The sequence below is a fragment of the Mirounga leonina genome, unplaced genomic scaffold (genome assembly GCF_011800145.1).
Source record: "Mirounga leonina isolate KUSES-001 unplaced genomic scaffold, KU_Mleo_1.0 Mir_174, whole genome shotgun sequence".
Lineage (NCBI taxonomy): Eukaryota > Metazoa > Chordata > Mammalia > Carnivora > Phocidae > Mirounga > Mirounga leonina.
Window position 1 is genome coordinate 33351968 of NW_023270451.1, and position 21792 is coordinate 33373759.

At 39.5% G+C, this 21792-nt stretch overlaps 2 protein-coding genes across 2 annotated transcripts in view; both read left to right on the forward strand.

Moving 5' to 3' along the window:
• Positions 1 to 21792, forward strand: part of LRRC72 (leucine rich repeat containing 72) — a 46637-nt gene that overhangs the window by 12963 nt on the left and 11882 nt on the right. The window contains exons 4-7 of the mRNA XM_035020669.1: positions 7815 to 7896; positions 9010 to 9120; positions 17080 to 17169; positions 18526 to 18678. Of these exons, the coding sequence (XP_034876560.1) occupies positions 7815 to 7896; positions 9010 to 9120; positions 17080 to 17169; positions 18526 to 18678 (436 nt within the window). The remainder of the gene's footprint in view (positions 1 to 7814; positions 7897 to 9009; positions 9121 to 17079; positions 17170 to 18525; positions 18679 to 21792) is intronic.
• LOC118020828 (ATP synthase-coupling factor 6, mitochondrial-like) lies at positions 11836 to 12323 on the forward strand. Its single transcript, XM_035020670.1, has one exon. It carries the CDS (start codon positions 11836 to 11838, stop codon positions 12172 to 12174), a length of 339 nt encoding a protein of 112 aa, XP_034876561.1. The 3' UTR covers positions 12175 to 12323.

A 21792-nucleotide genomic window follows, 5' to 3' on the forward strand; every position in this document is an offset into this window, starting at 1 on the left:
TTTCACTTTCTTCTGTTTCTAAAGGGCAGTGGGTGGGGAAGGAATGCAACAAGAGGCTGAATTCTCTTCTTGTGCTTGGCTCTTTCTGTTCAACAAACTAACTATATTATTTCCAAAATCATCATCATTTAACTTTGTTCTTTACAATAACAGACTTATTTAGTTCATAGAACACTGAAAGGACAAGCTATCCAAAATAAGTTTTAAGTGTTACTTGGGTAAGTAAAAAAGCTCATGTGAGTTTTCCTATTGGTCAGTAATTGACTGGTTGCTAAGCTGCCTGAGTACTCACATTTCATGAAAAATTAAAGTCTTGGTGCGCCTGGGTGGCTCAGTCAGTTAAGCATCTGCCTTTGGCTCAGGTTGTGATCCTGGGGTCCTGGGATCGAGCCCCGCATCGGGGTCCCTGCTCAGCGGGAAGCCTGCTTCTCCCTCTCCTCCCCGCTTGTGCTCTCTCTCGCTATCTCTGTCACTATCTGTCTCTCTCTCTCAAATAAATAAATAAAATCTTTAAAAAAAAAGAAATATTAAAGTCTTATTCAGAATCCCAAACTCTGGTGAGCATATTAGCTATGAGAGTACTTCACCAAAATTCATATGTAAAAATTTGATTATTACTTTTCTTTAAAATCGAGACAGCACTAGGATCACCACTAAGAAGTCATTATACCAACACAGAAATGGTGTGGAGAAATATGGTGAAAAACATTAACATTGACATAAGAATGTAAATATTTAGAATTGCAACGTTTTGTTAACAATGGTCTGAATTTGTGATCAGCATTGTTCTTAAACTAGTGAATATCTTAAAATTACCCTCTATTTGGGAAAAATGAAGGCACAAAGTAGTAAAATGAACCCGTCTTTGTTGTTTATTCATTTATTCAACCAGTTATTCTGTTGAGGTGTATGTACTGGATATTATTGGTTGTCCATTCAGTATCTATTTTCTCCTTTTACCTATCCAGCAGAATCTGGACTTAGGTTTTGGTATATATGTCTCCTTTTTACTCAGGTAGGTGACCCCATCCCCAGTTCCAGGGAGTGGATCCTGAACTGTCTAAGCCATTCAGTATAGTCCCATCATCCTTGTGAGTAGCTAGTCAATGAATGGGAACATATCCCAATTATGGTAACGGAGACATAGAATCTGCAGGGAGGTTTTGTGAGGGGCTTCCTCATTCCTAAAAGAGAGCACTAGAAGAGAGGTCCCTCATTTCCCTGATGTTTTCTTGCCTGGATGTGAAGCAGGAACCATCCCATCACCCTGAGAATGTATGTGACATTCAGAGAAAAGCACAGCCCAGAGAATCATTGCAATACTAAGAGTGAGGCTCTCACAACCACTGAACTTCTTGGTATGTGAGATCATAAAGGTTCCATTTATTAACGGGCCAGTTTGAGTTGAGCTCAGAGATGACCTGGCGCCAAAAGCCTCCTACCTGATGTGGCCTGTTCTGTACTTGCGTTAGGCCATTGATAGAATATGTAACAATAAATGTGACGGTACCTGTTCTGATAAGAAAATTAAGGGCAGAGGGAATGGCTGTGCTTTGGTGAGGGCACAGCATTTGCGAACTGCCTGGAATGGAATGCCAGAAAGTAATAGACTTGGGAGGCAATGAACACAGTTTGATGTATTTGGAACCTAGCACGCTAGGAGAGAAGGCACTTCTCCCCATTATTACCTAGTGGGTGATCAAACTGGAGCTTCTGGTCTGACCCTGGACTAGTAGATGAAGTAAGTACAAGTTGTTTCCCATGTCCCATCCTTGCTAGATTTGCTCAGGCAACTCTGGTTCCTTCAGGATGCTCTCTGAGGGCTTACTTGCTCCTTGTACGGCATCGTCAGTCGCTAGTTCTGAATCACCTCCATTTCCGGGTCACCTTTTGCTCAGCTCCCCTCACAGAATCAGTGGGAGGCAGCTGCTCTTAGATGCATATTGACTGAGGCCTTCTAAAGGCTCCCTTCCTTGTCTCGTCTTCCAGTAAGCCTGACCGAGGGAATTTTAGGTCACCGTCCATCCTTTCCAACCTTCCATGAGAAGTAGAGTGACTTGCCTTTAACACTACAATTTCAGATGGTCTATTCATTTGATCCATTTGTGTTTGGGCTCATCACCTCAAAAATTTTCTTTTACACATGTTCAATAATGAACTCATAATGCTGGCGCCACAATGGTGGTATTCTTCCATTTCTGGAAGAACTAGCAGTCCTTTGGTATATTGCATTTGGCTCAGATTAGAATAAGCATGTGATTAGACCAAGCAACAGTCCAAAATGGAATCTGAGTTTCTGCCATGTAGCAAAGACCAAAGAGGTGACAAATTTTACAAACCAAGTTCAAATAAAAATACCTCTTCTGGCAAAATCATTGTTTTTAAACTTCATCATCTAAAAAATCATTGAAATGCTTATTTATAATACCGTGTTCCATACTAACTGACCAGAGAATGCTCTGATTAAAATTTAAAAAATCACTTTAAGAGAGATCCTGGACTCATTCTTCTATGCCATTAAGATATGTTACTGTTTCCCAAGATGAAGCCAGAGAGAGAAACAAACCGTAAGAGACTCTTAATCTCAGGAAACAAACTGAGGGTTGCTGGAGTGGAGAGGGGTGGGAGGGATGGGGTGGCTGGGTGATGGACATTGGGGAAGGTATGTGTTGGGGTGAGCACTGTGAATCGTGTAAGACTGATGAATCACAGACCTGTACCCCTGAAACAAATAATACATTATATGTTAATAATTAAAAAATATATATATGTTACTGTTTCCTATCTCCTAAGCAGTCAGCACATATTGAGAATTTGGTAAATAGCACAAATTTGTATATATTAGAAAGGAACACTAATGTACAAAATTAGCAAATCACAATTTAAAAAATGAAATAATCATTTTTAATGTGCTATGTTAAATAGTTGTAAAGAATTCTTCGAATTACTACTTTTTTCCAAGTACCTTTACAACATACATCATGGAATTTTAGTTGATTCCTTCAATAAGGTTTAGGTATCTACATATTTATTTATTCATTTATACATAACATACTTTGTTCTAAAAAACGAGTTAGAGCCACACAAATCCCATAGTAGAGCACAAGAGCTATTAAAGAATAAAATGAACTAGCATGCATTCCACATAATTTGGGCTCTTACATGTTTCTGTTGCCTCAGGGCAACCTTAATTCTATCCTTTATGTCAACTTTGTTGAAAGAATTATATTTTGCCAAATATTTAAAACCTCTTCAAAAAAAGTAAATCAACATAAATAACCTAAATAAGGCTTCACTGCATGCTTGTGAAATTCATAGATATCTACACTATATATCTAGTTATGATTTAAAATGATTTAACCTTAAAATAAGGTAATAATAGTACTCATACCTCATGAGTTTGTTGTGAAGATTAAATAAGTATATATTTAATATATATATATATATATATATACCATCGAGAAGATGTTAATTTGAAAATATTTTGAATAGAAAATATTAGTAGTTTGAGCAATGGAAAATTTTAGATTGAGTATTGGAAAATATTCCATATGCCAATATATACAATTTTAGTTTGTTCCTTCAATAAGGTTTGGGTACGTATATATTTATTTATTCATTTAATACCAAATATACCTTGTTCTAAAAACAGCTTAGAGCATTTGAAAAATCAAATGATTTTTAAGGTGCTATTTTAAATATTTGTAAAGAATTTTTTGAATTGCTACTTTTTTTCCAGTAGCTTTACAACATACATTATGGAATTTTAGTTGGTTTAGTATATGTATAGCACTTTGCCGGACATATATGTTGAGAGATGAGTTTTCTATTTTTTCCCATTTTATGCCAAATATTTTTGGATGTATTTTAAGCATGATTTTTGGTGAAAGACATTGCTGAAATAGTAGAAAAAAATAATTTATAGAGTATTTTCCATTACTCAAACTAACAATATTTTCCATTACTTCAAAGTATGTTCAAAATGAATGTCTTCTGGTTACTTTATATAGAGGTTCCTCTATTTTAATGAACCCAATTATGATGTACTATATGACAGTTTTTGATCTGAGAATCAGACAGACTTGGATTTGCATCCTTGCTCTGTTACCTTGAGAAAGTTGTTTAACTTCGCTGAGCCCAGTTTCCTCCTAGGTAAATAGGGATAAAACAAGTAACACAGGGCTATTGTAAGCATCATATTGGATAATGTCTGTGAAGCCATCTAGCTAGGGGCCAACTGATAACTAGCAATTAATCAGGATGACTCTCCCCTCTTCCCTTGACTCTAAATCAGCAGTTCCCAACAAGAAGTGACTTTGCACGCACACACACACACACACACACACACAATCTTTCCCTTACAGCGGACATATGGCAATCTCTGGAGACACTTTTGATTGTCCCAAGTGGAGTGTGTGTGTTCTACTGGCATCTAGTGGGTAGAGACTAGATTTGCTGTTAAACATACTACAATGAACAGGACTGCCCTCCCAACCCCAACAAAGAATAATCTGGCCCTACATGTCAATAGTTAGAGAGGTTGAGAAGCCCTGTTCTAAAAGAATGCCTCCTTAATTTTAAATTCATGCTGGCATATTTTTTTCTCCACTAGTACCTCAGGGGCTACCTGTAAGTGCTTTACATTAAATGGAAGTACTCTCAGCTCTCTCTCTCTCTCTCTAAAAAATAATGGTTAAGTAATAATTGCTCTTGTTTATTGAGCACTTATGTCCGAGCCCTGAATTAAAATAAATGTTTTGTGAAATGTCACATTCAATATAAATCCTATGGTGATCCTTCAAATTAATAGTGTAGATTTTTCTAAATGGATAATTATAACACTATATATATTTTATATATACCATTTACTTTAACAATGGCTTGAGTGTCAGAACCATCAGCATGTCTTCCAGTTCTCATTCCTAGATGTTGACTTCAACAGCTTGCTACATTGCAGTATCTATTCAGTCCTGTGAATTCTACCTTGGACCTGTCTCTCAATTCCCTCTACTTTTCTTCTCCCATTGCAATTACTCTCCTCTGGGACGCCACATAGTCTTCTGAATTAGTGTAACCCCCTTCTCATTCAACGCCTGCCATTATACTTACTCTCCCTTCTAAACCATGTTCTTCCCTGCCAATTTCTTTCTAAAATAAAATTAGACAGTCACAGTCCTCTGCACAAAATCTTGTAATAGCTTCCAGGGTCCTCATGAGCTAGCTTTATCTCTTTCCACTCCATTCTCCTACCCATCCCACACAACAAACCATGCAGTCTTGAAGTCCCAGTAGTCATGGCCCAAAGATTATTAATGCTCTTGGGAAAACCATGATTCTATAATCAAGATGAAACTATGGAGTTTATTGGTATTCTTCATGTGTTAATAAGTAATGCAAGAGGAATTAAAGTCTTGAGTCATTAGAAACGTTCTGTTGATGTGTGTTCGGGCAGGCAACTGGAAGAGAAGGGAAGGAGTCATGGTTCCAGCTCGGGTTTGTTGTCTATACTTGTGTCAGGTGTGGCTACCATTCGATCAGGGAGTGGTGAGCGGAAGGAAGGATGGAAGGCAATGAGTTGCCGTCAGGAGGCCAGTAGGAAGAGGAGAAAGGCAGAGGCAGCCAGTTGGGACCCCCACACCCTCTTTGCGTTGCATGGTCTCCTACCTGGGAGGAACGTAGTCACTCTCGTGATGTAAGAAAAGCTGTGGGAAATTGCTGGTGGTCCTCCTGCATGAGGGCTGACATAATTGGGTGCAGATGAATCTGTGAAATGATGAGATGAGCAGCACACGTGCCTTTTATAGCCTCATAATTTGTGAATGCTGCAAACGCACATTAAAGAAAAACGCATTAAAAGAAATCAGTTTTGAGACTTTGCATACAAACCTAAAATAGCTTTTCTGAGCTATGTCTCAGGACTAAAATTTGCAATAAATCCTCTAAATCAGATGCATCGGCATCTCTCTGAGTCAATCCATGGAAGGCCAAAACAGTTCTACTTAACTGATAACGATAATCGCTATGATAAGTTTTAATAAACTCCTAAAACTAGTTTATAATCATGAGCATATACTTCTGTATAGAAAGTACTAAGCACGTGGTCAGTAACTACTTAATGGGAATGTTCTCCCTGATAGATCCTGTATTAGGTAGAAAGATCGCCTTGTATTTAACTTACCTGCTGCTTTTAGAAGATACCTGGCCTCACCTCCATGGCTCTACCATCCTTATAACTCAAACAAATTGTTAAATTGTATAGAGGTCATAGAGTCAATATATTTTTTTTAAAACAGAGTTCTCCTTGCAAAGTAACAGTCACTTCTGACCCTCAGTCTAGAGTTGAAGACCCCGTTTCTTGTATACAGTACTTCATTTGGGGAATTTTCAAGACTGCTTTTGACTATTTGCAGTTCATAGAACTAAATTTCGAATCTAATCTTAAAAGTAAGATATGAGGGGCACCTGGGTGGCTCGGTCAATTAAGCATCTGCCTTCGGCTCAGGTCATGATCCTGGGGTCCTGGGATCAAGCCCTGCATCGAGCTCCCTGCTCATACTATATCCCAGAGGAAGGGCTCCATCCCAGGATCCTGGGATCATGACCCCAGCCAAAGGCAGACCCTCAACGACTGAGCCACCCAAGCATCACTTTGGGGATGTTTTTAAAATTTTGTTTATTTATTTATTTGAGAGAGAGCACGTGCACATGAGCAGGGGGAGGGGTAGAAGGAGAGCGAGAATCTCAAGCAGACTCCCCTCTGAGTGTGAGCCCCGAGCTTGGTCTTATGACCCTGAAATCATGACCTAAGCCAGGCGCTTAGCCAACGGAGCCACCCAGGCGTCCCTCAAGCATGGTTTGGTATGCCCTGTTGGACAAGGGCTGATGCTTAAGAATGATTGGAAACGTGGGACGGCTGGGTGGCTCAGTCGATTAAACGTTGGCCTTCAGCTCAGGTCATGATCCCAGAGTCCTGGGATGGAGTCCCACATCGGGCTCCCTGCTCAACAAGGAGCCTGCTTCTCCCTCTGCCTGCCACTCCCCCTGCTTGTGCTTGCTCTCTCTCACTCTCTCTCTCTCTCTCTGACAAATAAATAAAATCTTAAAAAAGGGGGGGAGGGATGAGCCTGGGTGGCTCAGGCATTAAGCGTCTGCCTTCAGCTCAGGTCATGATCCCAGAGTCCTGGGATCGAGCCCCACATCGGGCTCCCTGCTCAGCGGGAAGCCTGCTTCTCCCTCTCCCACTCCCCCTGCTTGTGTTCCCTCCCTCGCTGTCTCTGTCAAATAAATAAATAAAATCTTAATTTAAAAAAAAAGATCAGAATTGCACCAGGGAGAAAGTCACTCAGGCAAGAGAAGGCATGACTCCTACACAGATGCAGAAATGGCTTCAGCATTGAGGAGAAAGCCCCTGGCACATACCAGTCCCTAAATAATGTGCGATGGTGAGTTAGTGGGTATGGGGGGCCAGATCCACTGCCAGGGGCAGAACTGTGAGAAGCAAGGTTAGAGCAAAGGGGTCAGGCCAGATTACAGAGGCATCTAAAACTATGCAAGAAGTTTGGGAGAGACAGGATGAGAGGTTTGTCTTCAATTAGCTGAAAACAGCCTTTTCATTGCAATGCCCTCAAAGACAATCCAGATGGAAATTCATAGCCCAGACCAAATGGTCAGAAATCATCATAAGAGCAAACATCAAACTTCTATGATCTTATTATAATTTTATAAATATATATACTCACATTTATTTATAGATATATAGATATATATACACATATAATTACTATAGAAAGTATATTATTCTCTTTCATTTTCAGCTCCAGGGAATAACGTTTTTAACTAGAAACTATTGTCTGGTAGAGCTGTATCTGAACAACAATGCCATATTTGACATAGGAGGTATGTCTTAAATGTTTGCTGATTGAATAGATTTTCAATTGAGTAATAACTGGTAATTATCGTACTGCTAATGGTATGCAAAAATCTATTTGAACATTTCTGTTGAAAATATGTGATGAAATCCATTTTTTAAAATGTTCTTATTTACATTTCATTTTGAAAAATGTGCTTCGGATTACAGTGTTAATGTAATATTGTCATGTGCCTCATTCAAAATGTAGAAGAATCTTTTTTTTAAATAGAAGTTTTGCCATCCTCCTGCACAGTTGGACACAAAGTGGGTATTAGGGAAGCGAATTTTAACAATATTTGGGAGCATTAATAAACATAACTTTATAAATGGTCTTAATGTTTTCAATGGCTATAATTTTTACCAGCCAAATTCTTTCTCTTTTCACTCTGAGTTAATTTTACATGTGTAACTATCTCTAAGTTGACAATTTAAGTCAGGTACAGAAGTACATGATGCACTAGGATCATGAAATACAAAGAGATACAGCACAAAACATTTGTTTTAAATATCATGTATCATAGAGTCAAAATGTCATAAATTTTAAGATCCACAATGATTCTATGTACCATGGAGAAAGAAAATCTTGCCAATTGAACTATGATGTGGCTTTGTAAAGACACAACCCACTTTCATTTCTGTTAAAAATGTGGGAATATGTGAAATTTAGAATCAACAAAAGTGATATGAATATGTGGCTTCCTGTTGTGTAAAGAAAATATTAAGTTGAGCAATTTGGGGGAAGGTATTGAGTTAAGTGAGCAATGTTTCCCTTGATTGGCCTTCTGAATCTAACACTGACCAGACAAAACACAACAAAAAGAAGAGTATGGAAAATAACCCCTCTGAAATCAAACAAAAAAAAATTATTGCTACAGAGAAAAAAACAGAAAACAATAATAGTGGAAAGAAGTTGGCTCTCCATGTCCACATCACACTCAATTATTCGAATTCTTGTGCTTTGTTGTATTCTTAATGATAAATCACATTATTATTAATAATGACTCCTTGTACCAGCTGAAATGTATTCTTTGCTTTTGTTTAGTTAGCATGTTTAATTAGCATTAAAAATGTTTAAAATCTTGTAAAAAAATGTCTTTCAGGCCTGCACTCTCTGCCTTCATTGTACTTACTTCTGCTACACCACAATGAGCTAACAAACATTGACGCCACAGTGAGGGAACTAAAGGGGATGCCAAATCTGAAGATCCTAAGTATTAGTTTGTTTGTTTCTATGGCCATAAGTTAAAACAGTAATAACACAGAGGACAGGTGTCATTTTTTTAAGTTTAAAATCGATCAGTGTTTATAGCAAAATACTTAAATATTCTTGAAAATAAGATTTAATCTTACTCTCTTTTAAAACATGTTGTTGCAAGAATAACAGGTGGAAAAAATGTTTTGAGAGATGACATGGCATGCCAAAGGGAAGTGACGAAAGCAACAAAGTTTTACCTGTTTAAATCTGTGTGTTTGGTTTTATCTCAGAAGTAAGTTTTAGCACGCATTCTGTGATTCCATTTACATGACATGTCCAGAATAGACACACCTATGGAGATAACCACACTGAGCACTAACTATTTTTAAATACATTCTTGTTTGTCCAGGACTGGGGGACAGAGGGGACTGGGGAGCCATAGCTAACGAATAAGGGGTTGGGGTTCTTCTAGGGGTGATGAGAATGTTTTACAATTGACTGCTGTGATGGTTGCACATGTCTTCGAATATACAAAAAACATGAATTATATACTTACAATGGGTGAATCGTGTGGTATATGAATTATATTAATAAAGCTGACACCAAAAGAAAAAAATTAAGTTTTTTTTAAGTTTTCCAGTGGGTAAACAGCAAATTTTATTCATGTATATTGAATCACACCCAGCAAGGAGGTGACCTACATAGTGGAAAAAAGTGTGAAATGGGTTGGAAAAATAAATAATACAAAGTTCTTGCTCAATAAGCTTATAATCTTGAAGTGTAAATAACCCATGCACGATTGCAACAGAGGATAAATGTTTCTGGGTGTACCAAGGGAAAAGACACTCAGACCGATGAGTGGGTTTCCAAATTTGAGAGTTAGGAGACTTGTTCATATAATGTCATGAAATAGATGTGGGTTTTTTTTTCCTATTCATTTTCTATTCATTTCTCAGAATTGCCTGAAACAATGTTTTGAATATGGGCAAACTGGCGTTGATGGTGAAGGTTCTGATCAGATCGATATATAGAGTAATTATAGTTTTCATATGCTTTCAGTGCTAATCAGGAACATCTACTGTACTGAGGAGAAATGACTCATGTGCTTATACGTAGATTGTTCAAACCCAAATATTAAAATTATACCAAGTTCATGGGATTCCATGTTTTTGTTTTTGTTTTTGTTTTTTGTTAATCTAAAATCGTGTTGATTTTCCCTTTGGAAAGAAGTTGGAGACAGATATTCATAAACATACAATAATCTGAGTTGATTCCCACATCCCACATCTCCCCTCAGCATATCCACTCAGACCAGAAACTGGGCAATTGGTCAAGACCATCCACCCTCCCTCACCGTCCTTACTCACTCACTAGTTAAACTATGTACCTATCACCAGCCTTTCTTCTCTGCTCCCCCCCATTTAAATGGGTTTTCATTATCTCTGGTTACTTCCCATCTTGTTCTTCTCAGAGCACAGGTCCAAGGGGCGCATTTCTATTGACTACACACAGGATGATGTCCCCTGGAGCTGGCAACATGGCCGCCTTGCCACCTTAGACATCTTTTAACATGCAAATAATCCCATGCTTATTTTTGAAACGTGATAAGGTCTATGAAAGACTCAGGACTGGCCCGTGTACTGGAATTACCTGGCCCTTGGGTGCTGAGCAAACACTTCTGTGATGAAAAGACTGACTATGCTAGATCTGGAACTCTCACGTATCTTCATTTTTCCATAAAATGGGCTACTAGCTAGCTCTCAGGATCACCTCAATTATTAAGCTAACTCTGTAAGACATGTTTTTAAAGAGCATTTCTTGACATTAATGTTATTTTGAAGCAGTGACAAAAACAAAAATAGTTTTACTGTGGATTATGTAAATTAGATGATGAATTAAGATGCTCGCAAACTAGAAAGTCTGCTAAGTAGTAAGCAGATTTTAACAACATAACTGACATTTGAAATAATAATCGTTAAAACAACAACATATCTGATTGTCTTTCCTGTTGAGAAAATGCTTTCTTATTATAGTCTCATTTAAATCTTCACAGCAATCCTATGACGTGATTAGAATGATTTCCTCTTGAGTGGTGGGAATGCTAGTCTCTGAGCTTTAACCAAATGACTAAGAAATGTTGAAACTTAAACGCACGCCTTGTTTCTTTGTTTCACATTTATTCATTCACTTGTTTAATAAATATTTATCATTTATTCATTCATTCAGTAAATATTTATCATGCATTCACTATGTCACACTGTAATACATGGGGACACAGAAGTCCCATGGTTTATGGTTTTATAACATTCAGCCTAAATATTTTTAGAGAGCTGAAGGAGCTTGATATGAAACTAATTGGAAGATGTGCTAAATGTAAGAACTCAATAATTTAAGCAAATTTATTTTACAATACAAGATTTGGAAGTTAGCAATCAAGGTTGTCCTATCATAGTCAACAGGATTATGCCCTGAACGAAGGTGCCTGGCCCGGGAGTGAGCAGAGTCTGAAATCCAGTCCATGCCTCCCTTGTTAAGCGTGTGTGCGTGAACACAGAATTGTGTCAGCCCTGAGGTAGTGCCTTTTCTAGTTCTCTGAAAGGCTGTTCTGCCAGCCTGGTAGTATAATGTCCCTATCATTACTTGTCACAACAGTTCAAGCGACCTCTACTTAAAATCATAGTGATTGTGGCAGACTGCCTCTGAGACGTTTCCTGTCCGTAACAGAATCACCATGATTCTCCAGAGGCTCTTCACGTTCTCTTCTCTCATTCGGTCTGCAGTCTCAGTTCATTTGAGGAGGAACATTGTTGTTACAGCGGTGGCATTTAATAAGGAACTTGATCCTGTACAGAAACTCTTCGTGGACAAGATTAGAGAATACAGAACTAAGCGACAGGCATCTGGAGGACCCGCTGATACTGGCCCAGAGTACCAGCAAGACCTAGAGAGGGAGCTTTTGAAGCTTAAGCAAATATATGGTAAGGCAGACATGAATATGTTCCCGGACTTCAAATTTGAAGATCCTAAATTTGAAATCATGGAAAAACCCAGTCCTGAAGAAAGAATGTAAAATTGATTTGGTAATTTGTCCTAGATTAGTTGTACAACTGTATCAGAATAAATATACATTTCTCAGCAAAAAAAAAAATAATAATAAATAAAATAAAATCATAGTAATTGTAATTCAAGTTACATAACTACAGTGGTTCCAACTGAGAATCTTTGTAGTGAGATCTTTTTTTTTGAAATGGAGCGAATGCTCTGTCCAATTTCCCAAAAAAAGCATTTTTAGAAAAGTTTTGGTAGCAAATAATGCACTTGACCCATTTTAGTTAAAGATATTATATGGGAAAAATGTTCCCAAGTACTAGACTACTAATTGTATTTGGGCAGTAATGTGCCCAGATTCAGTTTCTGTGAGCCTCATTTGCAATCACAGATTAGATTCAGCTCATTAATTAACATGAGAGATCCATGCACTTTCAAGTGTTAAAATTTTTGCCTTTTCAAGCCCTAAAACCGTATAAAATGCTAAAGTGTTGTTATTATTCCACTCCAATTACAAGGTCTTCAGAGGGTGAGAAAATAGCCTGGAGGGGAAACCTTCAATCCATTTCAGCATTTTCCCCTCCACTGGCATTTATGAGGAGGATTGCCAAGAGATGGCCCAGGAGACACAGGGCTGGGAGCTTCAGGGAGGCCTAACGCAGCTGCCGAGTGTGAGGTCCTGGAACCTGAATTCCCGACTTCCAGGCTGAGTCAGGAGGGCCCCACCTCTTCTCTCCAGGCGGTCTACCTTTCCACACCCTTCCTCTCCAGCTCTGTTTTCCTCTTCCCTCCCTTTCTGCAAAGTCTTTCTAAGTCAGGATCTACTTCCTGGCTGATGACTTTCCCTGACCTCCGGTCTCTGCCTTTCCCAGCACATGGGGAAAACACCACCACCAGCAGCCACAAAATACTTTCTCCTGTTCCTAAAGTTTTACTCTCCTCATTTCTCTCAAGCTTTCTTTGTTTCATTAAGCTCCACTGTTGGAAAGTACACTTAGACACCTGCGTTCCTTAATTTTTAAGAGTTGCTTCCTAGCAATGCTTTAAGGATTCACCATAAGAGACAGGGTGCCCCTTTCAGGAGAGGGTCTCCATTTTCTTCAGGTTCTGCTCTTAAACGTTTTCTTTCCTTCTTCACTTGGCCCCAGTCCACTGCTGATGGCAAATAGCCAGGGGCTGAAGAGGGACACTGAGATCAGGGTGGGACTATGATCTCAGTGGTCTCTTCATTTAAGCCTCTACCTTAAATGCCCTTCAAGATGGGACAACTCCTCCCAAACAACAAAACAGAACAATCACCAAATAAAAAGACCCAACTGGGTCTTTGCTGTTTGTGTTGAAGAAGAGAATATTCTGACCCCTCCAACCCTCTTCATCCCCTGCTTTAGTCCAAGCTCGCCTTTCAAAAATCAGGGATGATTTCCATATTCAGTACAAGCATATGGTGTGCAGTGGCCCACAGATTTTAAAGCAAGATGGTGGTAACAATGGAGATGCTGACCTTATTAAGTAACCTTGAGCGAGAACCTCAGAATCGTAGTGTCTGACCATTGACAGCTGAACTCACTCCTACAGGCTGTTCTGCATAGACATAGAACACAACTGCTTTTAACTTCTCTGTATCATTTTCCCCATCTATTAAAATGGATGTTTGGGGGCACCTGGGTGGCTCAATCGGTTAGGCGTCTGACTCTTGATTTCAGCTCAGGTCATAATCTCAGGGTCGTGGGATCAAACCCCGTGTCAGGCTCCGTGCTTAGCAGAGTCTGCTTCTCTCCCTCTCTCTTTCCCTCTGCTCCTCCCCATGCACTCTCTCTCTCTCTCAAGTAAATAAATAAATCTTTTTAAACAGTGGATGTTTTGGTACATTATCAATCACATCAATTTTCTTCAAAGGTGGTCTTAAACCATCATTTAAATGATGGTTCTTAATTTAGCTTTTAAAGTTTTAAAAAATTGACTGAAGTCAACTATTTAGATTACTTTTTTCTCCTCTGTTTCAATAATAAGTAGCTTCATACATGTGACTCATGTAATTCAAGCTTGTGCAGGAAGGTAGTACAGACATTTTGATATATTATTGGATAGATGTAAATTGCTTAGACTCAGAATCCCAAATTAAGATAAGCAAGACAGTGCTGGCGCCACCGAGGTGTACTCTGTAAGTAGCCTAGAGGGAAAGTGGATTAAATAGTATTAACCTATTGAAAGTGAAAGTGTAAGCAATTTCGCTTCATAGTTTCTAAAGGAATGTGCCCATACATCATGGAAAGCTTTCAGAACTTTCAGACACAGGAAACGGATTTCATATCTGAGAAACTTAATTTATGGTAATTTTACAGCATCAATCCAAAACTCATAAATCCAAAATGTTAAATGTTTAATAGTATGAAGGGGGGGAGAAAGAGTTGAAAATAAGATTACTTCTTTCTAAAACTTAAGAGCAAAGAAAAAAGTGAAAAATCTTAAAGGTGAGATGCCTCTCAAATTATTTAATTCTATTTTTTTAAGTTAATTTAAGCAGAGGCCGGGCTAACAGCCCAGTGTTCTGACCTGCTGTCCCGTAGATTTTACATTAGGATGAGATAAACGGAGGGCCACAATAAGCTCATCAAGTTTTCAGTATTGGGGACACGTTCTTAATAAGTCATGTAACAGCAGTAAATCTAAATTTGATGTTTTGTTTCGCTAAAGCTAGAAGGTTTTCAATTTACATAAAGAAGTGACTTAACTGAAGACTAGGAGAAGAAGCCATGAAAAGAAATGAACTTGGAATGTTCTCAGAGGGAAACGAGTATGAAGGGGAGGCAGAGTAAATGTCATTGGTACATGTCCTATGAGCATCATAGGCAGACTCGACTCCCGGCTGCTTGAACGCACAATAGGGTAATGAGTTGTCAGATGTGATTCTCCAACACAGCAACCGCAGAGCAGACTTCCGCAATAAAGCCTTTGTGACTTTTTCTTCCTCCTAAACTCTCATTAACAACGATTGTGTTTTGCTTTTCCATCACTGAAGGAGGTTCTTTTCTCTTTCTGGCTCAAACTACAATGCATGATCCCTGTGGATCTTTTAAAATCTGTCCTTATTACTGGTTTAATATACATCCGTTCTACTCTCTGTCCAGTAGTTATAATTATTGGTTACCACTTTAAATTCATTCCCTTTAAGATTAAAATGTAAACCCTTTTTGTCGCTTGAGAAATCTTGCGAATCATCCATTTCATTGTCCCTCTCCTTTCCACCACTGCATACACATTCCCTCTCTTTTTAAATTCTTGGTTGCTCCTGGCTCTCCAGTTTCTTTTATGCCTTCCTCATTCTGAGAGCTTTTGTTTATGAGCTACCAGGTGTCTTCCATTGCCTGCTTTAAGTCCTTCTAAAGTTCAGGTTTTCCACAGGGAAGAGCGATATGTAATGATTTCATTAGCCAGAAAAGTTTGTGTTTATATGATAAATATCAAAATGTTTTATAATCTACAGGGAAAACATTTACATGATTAACTTTTTCAGTTTTTAGCAAAAATTCTCGTGCTCTAAGCACGCCCCCGTCTTCTTTACGTTGCCAATTGTTCTTTCCTGGGCTTCTAATGATTGATATTTTCGTGCTTTTATCAAGCCTCTCTCTATTTTACAGTCAAACGTCACAGCACTACTCCTAAATTTAATATGTGCCATAAATGAGCCCCATTCCGAGATGTGGTCATACAATGGCTGGAACTCTTTCTACTACTGCCACCTAGTGGTTCTCCTCCCCACATGTATTTTCCAGAAGTGTCTGGAAATTCCAATGTAGGCAGAATCCAAGAGCTAAAGATGCCCTAGTGGCAATCATAATAGTGTTATTTCACATTACACTAAAGTAACCCTTTTTAATATATTCAGGGAAGAATAGAGAAGAGACTTTACTCTTTCCCTAAAAATGAAACTCTCACGATTTCTAGGTGAGGGTTTTTAGAAATGTACCTACACGTGGACGCGTAGGGCGTGTGACGTCAGCCACGCCAGGAGCTCTTCCACCTGTGTTTGCCTCCCACCTGCAGCCACCGGCAGAGACAGCATGATTCATTAGCGATCCCGGCACCTGAGCAAAGGAAGTCAGAGGCACGTGCGTCTGGCCAAAGGGAGACACGATGCAAGATCAGCACCTGCTCACCTCAGCTCCTGCTGAGATCGAAGCAGCTACTGACCTTTACGTACTCGGAACTCTGTGCAATAGTTTTAAGTGGAGAAAAAAAACTATATTAGGTCAGTGTCCTGCGTCTCTGCCCATCTCAGGCGGCACCTGTGCGATCTTTGAGACTGGAAGAAGAGAACCAAGAGAACAAATGAAAGACCAGCATCAAGACCTCCACAGAGGGATCGCCTGGGTGGCTCAGTCGTTAAGCGTCTGCCTTCTGCTCAGGTCATGATCCCAGAGTCCTGGGATCGAGCCCCGCATCGGGCTCCCTGCTCAGCCGGGAGCCTGCTTCTCCCTCGCCCTCTGCCTGCAGCTCCCTCTGCTTATGCTCTCTCTCTCTCTCTGTGTCAAATAAGTAAAATAAAATTTAAAAAGACTTCCCCGGAGGTGTTTTCTTGCTCTTCTTTACTAATTAACTTATGGACATGTTAAAATTTTCCTCGTTGGTGGTAGATTTGGGTCAACACTATGTATGTCCCCAGCACCTGGCACAGTTCTTAGTATATATATATATATATATAGTAGGCACTCACAAAATATTTGTTGAATGAATGAATTTCACAAATGGGAAATATAAGTGCTGCTCTGAATAAGTGAAATCAGTGGGGCCACTGGTTTGGTCTGTGAAGCAGAGTTTTATATGTTCAGACGTTTTGTATTAATTCTGCAATTTCCTATATTTCATCAAGTGATAAATGAAACCAGTTTTGAAACCTGACATCTTAATTTGGATTCTTTCTTTGCAGCTCTCCACCAAAACCCTTTGTGCCAATACAACCTGTACCGTCTATATATAATCTGCCACCTTCCAGAAGTAGAATTTCTTGACCGAAAACGTAAGGATACCTCTTGCAGAGAAATATTTGAAAGGCAGTCTTATAACTCACTAGTTTAAAAATTCTGAAAGTCTTTGAAAATAATTCTCTTTGTAAGTGAAAGTTTTTCAATGATTTATTTTTGAAATTTTTGTTCTGTGAAATTTGCCCTAGGTTAGGAATTCATTTCTCTTGATCTCTGTATTGAAAAGGCCATCTAACTGAGTGTGAGAATAGGTCTCCTCATCCTGATTTTGACATGAATGTGTTGAATGCCAAATCATCTATTCCTGGCATTTTAGTGTTTTATTTCAAAAATTAGAGAATTGGACTAAATCTCTTAAGGCTTATTTAAGTTCTAAAAATTGTATTCTTTGCAATTCTCTAAATATATATATTAAAACTTATATATTCAATGATAACTTCTTTATGAATACATCTTAAACATTGTAGATCAACTAGTATGTCTGATTTATACAAGCCGCAAAGATAATCAACCTCACCTCATTACACTTTACATTTTGGGGGAGCCTTTTTTACCTCCAAGTATATTACCCATCTCTCTACCTACCTTTCTATCTCTATAGGTTTGAACAGTCTTTTTTTTTTTTTAAGATTTTATTTATTTGACAGAGAGAGACACAGCGAGAGAGGGAACACAAGCAGGGGGAGTGGGAGAGGGAGAAGCAGGCCTCCCACCGAGCAGAGAGCCCGATGTGGGGCTCAAACCTAGGACCCCGGGACCATGACCCAAGCCGAAGGCAGACGCTTAATGACTGAGCCACCCAGGCGCCCCTCTTTTTTTTTTTTTTTTTTAAGATTTTATTTATTTATTTTGACAGAGAGACATAGCGAGAGAGGGAATATAAGCAGGGGAGTGGAGGAGGGAGAAGCAGGCTTCCTGCTGAGCAGAGCCAGATGTGGGGCTCGATCCCAGGACCCTGGGATCATGACCTGAGCCAAAGGCAGACACTTAACGACTGAGCCACCCAGGCGCCCCTATAGGTTTGAACATTCTTAATAATTAACTACTAACTTCCTAATGAGGATATATAAAACCTACACTTATTCCTGTTACTCCTCACATCCCTGAGGAAATGAAGGAATGTATCATAGGTTGTGATTTCAGTCATCCATGGTGATGTGTTAGAAAGTGTTTGGGGTGCATTAGGAGTATCTGTGCCTTGTGACATGATGGCATATATTGAGCATCAGTAAGATCATGGAAATAATTGTGATTGCCCTTCACAGTTTTGACAGGGTGTTCACATATAGCATAGCCCAGATAAACACATTATTGAAAGTGTTCAATTGTATTCTGAAAGCCTCTGCATCTCTATAATGCTATGCAATAACATTACTATTTGCATTTGTCAGAAGTTACAGAAGATGAAAGAAGAGCAATGATTACTATTTTTCACCATGAAAGAACTCGTATTATTCAATCAATAGCATTCAGAGGAAGAGTAGATGCCTCGTGGGATCCTAGAGCACCATTTAAGCAAAAACCAGCCCGGAGAGTACCTCCAGGTATTTTGAAAAAAGAAGAAAAATGAAATTAAAATTCCTCAGACTTTGGCTAATTTGATTATAATAGTAACTGCAATTTATAATAAGCGAAGCACCTACATAGTGAAATGAATATTTTCCAATTTTATTAGTCTAATTAAAGCAATATGCAATTTTATCTTCATGTGTTTAAATTATTAAATTAAGTAATGTGATAACAATGAGATATTATCTTGAAGTTCTTCAGTATCTAGATGTCTCAGTTAATAAGCTGTGGTTGTTACTATTACCACTATCACTGGACAATTTCACCGATTAAATCTATAAGTTGTTGATAACATGGAAAAAAATATTAAGAAGAAATAAAGATCATCTGCAATTCCTTCACCAGAAATAATCACTGTTAATGTTTTGGTTGGATTCATATACACAGTCATCATATACAAGTATAACTTGAATATCTTCAGTGATGTTTCGTTTGTTGGAATTGAATTTCTTCTATGTAACAGAAATCCAAGTTCAATGACTTAAGGAAGCAGAGATTTTTCTCACACAGCAAAGAGTACAAAGGTAGGGTATTCAGTGCTAGTGCAAAGTTCAATGATATCATCAGTGTTCAAGAATATATCTATCTTTTGTTCTACTCTAAGTGTGCTTTTCGGTTACAAGGTGGCTGTTACACCACCAGGCATCACAGGATGTACAAAAAAAAAGGTGCAAAGACAAAAACCTTTCCTCGCAACACTTTGCCCAAGAGACAAACATAGGTTTGCAAAAAATAAGCCAAAAAAGATTTTCTAGAAATGAAGGAAAAAAATGTGAATGGGGAAATAATTTTGAAGAAATTACCCAGAATGCAGAATAGAGAAAGCAAGAAATAGAAAATATTAATTAGCTGTTGACACAAGGAGACACTGGAAACAGAAGGTCCAGTATCAGCTTATTTTTCCTGCAAGGAAAAAATAGAGAAATTGGGCAGAGGGTGATGTTTGAACTGATAATGACTGAGGATTTTCCAAATTTGATAAGCTATGAATCCTTACATATCCAAAGACATAAATACTGTACAATGATGACAAAAATCCACACCAAAGGCAAAATGATCTAAAAATAGAATGCAAATGGACATTACCTATAAAATAATAATTTATAGATTCACAACAAGCTCCCCAACTACAATTATGGAAGTCACAAACAGCGATCCAAGACCTTTAAAATGCTGAGGAAAAGTAATTGTCAACCAAAAATTCTGCAACTAGCTAAGTTAGTCAAAAATGAGCAAGAGATAAAAAAAAAATGTCAAAATCAAGACTTTCCCCTCAACTTTTTAATGTGAAATTTTCCTAATACAGGAAAACTTGAAAGAATGTTAAATACCTACATATACCCATATATAATTTAATTATTAACATTCTGCTATTTTCACCCTTCATATATGAGGCTTTGCCTTTTTATTCATGAAGGACCCCCTCAGAAGATTCTCGTTACATCTGACTGGACATCACCAAACTCAATGTAAACTGGAAAAATCAAAACATCACTGAACCATTTGAACGTTTCACTGGTAGACATCATGACTCGTCACGCCTAAATAATTTAGCCTACAAGTTTAAAAATAAGGATAGTCTCCTACATGCCCACAATGCCGCCATCATACCTAAAAAAATACTTTCTGTACTCGTATTATTTAATATATAATAATATTCAAAGCTTCCCAGTTGTTCCAAGATGGTTGCTATCTGCTTTTTCAAACCAGAAATCAGTCAAGGTTCATAATTACATTTGGTTGTTATGGGCCTTTATTCTTTTTAAATTTAAAGTAGATTTCTAAATTTGTTGCCATGCCTTTTTTAGGGACTCGGCCAGTTACACTGTAGAATGCATCAATTTGTATGATTGTTTCTACAAGGTGTCATTGAACTTGTTCCTTTAGCGACTCCATGTCCCAGAGAATGGAAGAAATGTCTGCAGGACATGTTCTGGATGCAGAAGTGTAGTGTAGCACGGTGGTTCTCAAAGGGTGGTCCCCAGACCAGTAACAGCGGCATCACTTAAGACCTCATTACAAATGCAAATTCTTGCCCCCAAAGAGATCTACTAAATTAGAAGCTCAAGGGGGGCGGAGCAAGAAGGCGGAGGAGTAGGAGACCTGCATTTCGTCTCCTCTCAGGAATTCAGCTGGATAGGGATCAAACCATTCTGAACACCTACGAACTCAGCAGGAGATTGAAGAAAAGAATAGCAACAGCTCTCTGAACAGAAAAGCGACCACTTTCTGGAAGGTAGGACGTGAGGAGAAGTGAATCTGAGGCGATATTTGGGAGGATAGGCGGCGGGGGAGGGGCCTCCGTCGGCCGCTTCTGGCAAGTGATAGAGCCGCGGAGCACAAAATCGGAACTTTTAAAAGTCTGCTCCGCCGAGGGACGTCACTCTGGTGGCTAAGCGGGGGGTGGAACCCTCACAGGACAGTGTGGTCTCAGGACCCTCAGGGTCACAGAAAGACCGGGGGTGCCTAAGTGCGTCAGAGCTCCCAGGTAACGGAGCCGGGAAGCCGGCTGCAGAGGCGGAGCCGAGGCGCGGGCTCTCAGCTCCGGGTGGCCATAAACCGGGATCCGAGGCACCGTCGGGCCCCTGCTCCTCCAGCAGGGACCCAACAAGCGGCAGATCTGGGAGACTCACCTTCCTCCCCCGGGAGGAGCGGCGTGGGAGTGCACCGCAGGGATCTGCTGGGTTTGGAGACTCCACACCGAGTCAGGTGCCAGAGATAGAAACGCGCAGTCACAGGCCGGGTGAGCACGGAGTGCAGCTGCAGACCGGGGAGACGGGAGTGACTGGCGGCTTTTCTCTGGGGGCTCACTGAGGAGCGGGGCCCCGAGTTCTCGGCTCCTCCGGGGCGGAGAGTGGGACGCCGCCATTTTCACTCTCCGCCTCCAAAGCTGTACGGAAAGCTCGCAGGGAACAAAAGCCCCGGAGAGCAAACCCGAGCAGATTACTTAGCCGGGAGGGGGCAAGGGCGGGGCAATTCCGCCTCCGGCAGAGACATTTGGGAACCACGGCAACAGGCCCCTCCCCAGAAGATCAGCGAGAACAGCCAGCCAAGACCAAGTTTACTGATCAATGAGAACGGCAGAACTC